General features: G+C 54.4%; 1 protein-coding gene across 1 annotated transcript; it reads left to right on the top strand.

Annotated features, from left to right (window-relative positions):
* Nucleotides 1–3,089: 3,089 nt before the first annotated feature.
* On the top strand, nucleotides 3,090–4,500 carry LOC128802910 (uncharacterized; the record flags this gene model as incomplete). Its single annotated transcript, XM_053969461.1, has 4 exons — nucleotides 3,090–3,098; nucleotides 3,504–3,522; nucleotides 3,588–3,712; nucleotides 4,420–4,500. Coding segments are annotated over exons 1-4 (234 nt in total), but the record flags the coding sequence as incomplete, so codon positions are not given.
* Between the last annotated feature and the right edge of the window lie 984 nt (nucleotides 4,501–5,484).

Raw genomic sequence — 5,484 nt, 5'->3', positions numbered from 1 at the left:
GGAAAAAGGAGGAATTAGCACTGAAAAGGGGAAATTGGGGGAAAAAAGGAGGAATTATCACTGAAAAAAAGGAAAATTTGGGGAAAAAAAGGAGGAATTAGCACTGAAAAAGGGAAATTGGGGGGAAAAGGAGGAATTAGCAGTGAAAAAAAAGGAAAATTTGGGGAAAAAAGGAGGAATTAGCACTGAAAAAGGGAAAAATTATCACTGAAAAAGGCAAATTGGGGGAAAAAGGAGGAATTAGCACTGAAAAAAAGGAAAATTTGGGGAAAAAAGGAGGAATTAGCAGTGAAAAAGGGAAAATTAGGGGAAAAAAGGAGGAATTAGCACTGAAAAAGGGAAAATTGGGGGGGAAAGGAGGAATTAGCACTGAAAAAGGGAAATTGGGGGGAAAAAGGAGGAATTGGCACTGAAAAAGGGAAATTTGGGGAAAAAAGGAGGAATTAGCACTGAAAAAGGGAAAAATTATCACTGAAAAAGGGAAAATGGGGAAAAAAGGAGGAATTAGCACTGAAAAAGGGAAATTGGGGGAAAAAAGGAGGAATTAGCACTGAAAAAGGGAAAATTTGGGGAAAAAAAGAGGAACTATCACTGAAAAAGGGAAAAATTATCACTGAAAAAGGGAAATTGAGGGGGGAAAGGAAGAATTATCACTGAAAAAAAGGAAAATTTGGGGAAAAAAGGAGGAACTATCACTGAAAAAGGGAAAAATTAGCACTGAAAAAGAGAAATTGGGGGAAAAAGGAGGAATTAGCACTGAAAAACGGAAATTGGGGGGAAAAAGGAGGAATTAGCACTGAAAAAGGGAAAATTGGGGGGGAAAGGAAGAATTATCACTGAAAAAAAGGAAAATTTGGGGAAAAAAGGAGGAACTATCACTGAAAAAGGGAAAAATTATCACTGAAAAAGAGAAATTGGGAGAAAAAGGAGGAATTATCACTGAAAAAAAAGGAAAATTTGGGGAAAAAAGGAGGAATTATCACTGAAAAATGGAAATTGGGGAAAAAAGGAGGAATTAGCACTGAAAAAGGGAAATTGGGGGAAAAGGAGGAATTATCACTAAAAAAGGGAAAAAATGGGATTAAAAAGGAAAAAGCAATGCTGAAAAAGGGGAAATCAGGGGAAAAAGGAGAAAAAGGGGGTGGAAAAAAGAGAAAATGGAGGTGAAAAAGGGAAAGTCTGGGGGGAGAAAGGAGAAATATTTGGTGGGAGGGGGGAAAAGGGAGAATTTGGGTGGGAAAAGGGAGAATTTGGGGTGGGAAAGGGAAATTTGGAGGGGAAAGGAAGAATGAGAGTGAAAAAAAAAGAAATTCAGGAAGAAAAGGGAGAATTAGGGGAACAGGGGGAAATTGGAGGGGGGAAATGGGAAAAATCCAGGGGAAAAAAAAGGAGATTTGGTGAAAGAAATTGTGGGGGAGAAAGGGAAAATTGGGGTGAAAAAGGGAAAATCAAGGTGGGAAAAGCAGAATCATCAGTAAAAAAGGGAAAATTGGGGTGAAAAAGGGAAAAATCAAGGTGGGAAAGGCAGAATCATCAGTAAAAAAGGGAAAATTGGGGTGAAAAAGGGAAAATCAAGGTGGGGAAAAGCAGAATTATCAGTAAAAAAGGGAAAATTGGGGTGAAAAAGGGAAAATCAAGGTGGGAAAGGCAGAATCAACAGTAAAAAAAGGGAAAATTGGGGTGAAAAAAGGGGAAACTGGGGGGGGGAATGGGGAAATGAGGGGGAGAAATGGGAAAATCTCGCCCCCATGGATCCCTCAACACCCTCAAAGTGCTCCCCAAAATTTCCCACCTCAGTTTCCCCCCCATTTTCCCCTCATGGACCCCCAAATTTCCCCTCAGAACACCCCAAATCTCGTCCCCATGGATCCCTCAACACCCTCAAAGTGCTCCCCAAAATTTCCCCCCTCAGTTTCCCCCCATTTTCCCCTCAAAGACCCCCCAAAATTTCCCCTCAGGCCCCTCACAGGACCCCCCAAACCTCCCCCCTCAGTCCCCCCCATTTCCTCCTCGTGCACCCCCAAAATTTTCCCCTCAGACCCCTCAGAGTCCTTCACAGGACCCCCCAAAACTCTCCCTTGAGTTTCCCCCCATTTTCCCCTCATGGACCCCCCAACATTTCCCCTCAGACCCCTCACAGGGGTCCCCCAAATTTCCTCCTCATGCACCCCCAAAATTTCCCCTCACAGGGGTCCCCCAAATTTCCTCCTCATGCACCCCCCAAATTTCCCCTCAGACCCCTCACAGGACCCCCCCAAATCTCCCCCCTCAGTCCCCCCCATTTCCCCCTCATGGACCCCCCAAATTTCCCCTCAGAACACCCCAAATCTCGTCCCCATGGATCCCTCAACACCCTCAAAGCGCCCCCCAAAATTTCCCACCTCAGTTTCCCCCCATTTTCCCCTCACAGACCCCCCAAATTTCCCCTCAGACCCCCACCCCTCAGTTTCCCCCCATTTCCCCCTCATGCACCCCCAAAATTTCCCCTCAGACTCCTCACAGGACCCCCCCAAACCTTCCCCCTCAGTTTCCCCCCATTTTCCCCTCACAGACTCCCCAAATTTCCCCTCAGACCCCTCCAAAGGACTCCACCAAAGCTCCCCCCTCAGTCCCCCCCATTTCCCCTTCACGGACCCCCCAAATTTCCCCTCAGACCCCGCAAATTTCCTCACAGGACCCCCCCCAAACCTCCTCCCTCATTCCCCCCATTTTCCCCTCACGGACCCCCTAAATTTCCCCTCGGCCCCCTCAAAGCCCCTCAACCCCAATTACCCCCCTATGGACACCAAAGAGTCTCTCAAATTTCCCCTCAGACCCCCCCCAAACCTCACCCTCAGTCCCCCCATTTTCCCCTCACGGACCCCCAAAACTCCCTTCGGACCCTTCAACTCCCCCATCTCCTTCCATCGCCCCTCCACCCCTCCAGACCCCTCAAATCTCCTCCTTCACTCCCCCTCACCCTCCAAAACCCCTCTAAACCCCTCAAAAACACCCCAAAACCCCCCAAAATCCCCCCAGATTCGCGCTTCTCCCTCACCGCTCCCACGCGGGCCCGTCCCGCTCCCGCCGCCGCCGCCGCCACCACAGAGATGCCGGAAGTGAGGCCGGAAGCGGCGCTAGGGCGGCGTCCCTGGAGCCGCTCTGGCCGCCCCCTCGCCGACCATAGAGACTCGGGGTCCTCCAGAGGAGCCGGGACTCGAACCCGGGACCCCCGGAGGAGCCCCTGGGGGGATTTGGGGGAAATTCGGGGAGATTTGGGAGAAATTCGGGGGGATTTGGGGGTCCTGGGCGCCCCCCAAAAGGGGCGGGACCCCATGGGGAGGGGCTGGAGCGAGCCTGGACCCCCCCAAAAGGGGCGGGACCCCATAGAGACCCCATAGCCCCCCCAAAAAGTTCCCAGTCCCTCCCAGTTCTATCCCAGTACGCCCCCAGTCCCCCCCAGTCCGTTCCAGTTCATCCCAGTACCCTCCCAGTATCCCCCAGTGCCTCCCACTCCCTCCCAGTTCATCCCAGTCGCCCCCAGTCCGTTCCAGTTCATCCCAGTATATCCCAGTCCCTCCCAGTTCTTCCCAATATCCCCCAGTGCCCCCCAGTCCCTCCCAGTCCATCCCACTCCCTCCCAGTTCATCCCAGTCCCTCCCAGTCCATCCCACTCCCTCCCAGTCCCTCCCAGTCCATCCCAGTCCCTCCCAGTTCATCCCAGTCCATCCCAGTCTCCCCCAGTACCCCCAGTCCCTCCCAGTACTTCCCAATATCCACCAGTCCCTCCCAGTCTCTCCCAGTCCATCCCAGTATATCCCAGTGTCCCCCAGTACCATCCCAGTCCCTCCCAGTACCCCCTCCAGTCCATCCCAGTCTCCTCCCAGTCCCTCCCAGTCCATCCCAGTATATCCCAGTCCCCCCAGTCCCGCCCAGTCCATCCCAGTATCCTCCAGTCCCTCCCAGTACTCCCTCCAGTCCATCCCAGTACCATCCCAGTCCCTCCCAGTCCCCCCAGTCCCTCCCAGTCCATCCCAGTCCCTCCCAGTTCCCTCCAGTCCATCCCAGTCCATCCCAATATATCCCAGTCTCTCCCAGTCCATCCCAATCCCTCCCAGTCCCCCCCAGTCCATCCCAGTCCCTCCCAGTCCATCCCAATCCCTCCCAGTCCCCCCAGTCCCTCCCAGTCCATCCCAGTCCCTCCCAGTCCCCCCCAGTCCATCCCAGTCCATCCCAATCCATCCCAGTCCCTCCCAATCCCTCCCAGTACCCCCTCCAGTTCATCCCTGTCCATCCCAGTATATGCCAGTCCCTCTCAGTCCATCCCAGTCCATTCCCAGTATCCCCCAGTACCTCCCAGTCTCCTCCCAGTATATCCCAGTGCATTCCCAGTATCCCAGTCCCTCCCAGTCCATCCCAGTCCATTCCCGGTATCCCAGTCCATCCCAGTATATCCCAGTATATCCCAGTCCCTCCCAGTCCATCCCAGTGCATCCCAGTATATCCCAGTCCATTCCCAGTCCATCCCAGTCCCCCCCAGTCCCCCCCAAGCCCAAATCCAAGGCTCCAGCTCCATTTCTGCCTTTATTGCCCCACCCCCACCCCCGGGGGGGTTGTGGGGGCGGTGTCCCAGGTGTGTCCCCAGGTGTGCCCAGGTGTGTCCCCAGGTGTGTCCCAGGTGTGTCCCCAGGTGTGTCCCCACGTGTCCCCAGATGTCCCCAGGTGTGCCCAGGTGTGTCCCCAAGTGTGTCCCCAGGTGTCCCCAGGTGTGCCCAGGTGTGTCCCCAGGTGTGTCCCCAGGTGTGTCCCCAGGTGTCCCCAGGTGTCCCCAGGTGTGTCCCCAGGTGTCCCCAGGTGTCCCCAGCTGTGTCCCCAGGTGTGCCCCCAGATGTCCCCAGGTGTGTTCCCAGGTGTGCCCAGGTGTGTCCCCAGGTGTGTCCCCAGGTGTGTCCCCAGCTGTCTCCAGGTGTCCCCAGGTGTGTCCCCAGGTGTCCCCAGGTGTGTCCCAGGTGTGTCCCCAGGTGTCCCCAGGTGTGTCCCAGGTGTGTCCCAGGTGTGTGCCAAGGTGTGCCCAGGTGCAAATTCCAGCGATCTCAATGTTGGGGGGGGGTGGGGCCAAGGATGTCCTGGAGGGGGTCCCCAGCTGTGTGCAGGTGTGTCCAGCTGTGTCCAGCTGTGTCCAGCTGTGTCCAGCTGTGTGCAGGTGTGTCCAAGTGTGTCCAGCTGTGTCCAGGTGTGTCCAGCTGTGTGCAGGTGTGTCCAGGTGTGTGCAGGTGTGTGCAGGTGTGTCCAGGTGTGTCCAGCTGTGTCCAGGTGTGTCCAGCTGTGTGCAGGTGTGCCCAGGTGCCCCCAGGTATGTTCAGACACCGATCCCGATGCCGGGAGGGGTCTCGGGGGGTCCCCAAGTGTGTCCAGGTGTGTTCAGGTATATCCAGGTGCGTCCAGGTGTGTCCAGGTATATCCATGTGAGTCCAGGTGCCTCCAGATGTGTCCAGGTGTATCCAG

The sequence above is a fragment of the Vidua macroura genome, unplaced genomic scaffold, assembly GCF_024509145.1.
Source record: "Vidua macroura isolate BioBank_ID:100142 unplaced genomic scaffold, ASM2450914v1 whyUn_scaffold_211, whole genome shotgun sequence".
NCBI lineage: Eukaryota > Metazoa > Chordata > Aves > Passeriformes > Viduidae > Vidua > Vidua macroura.
This window is presented reverse-complemented; position numbering and strand designations above follow the sequence as displayed.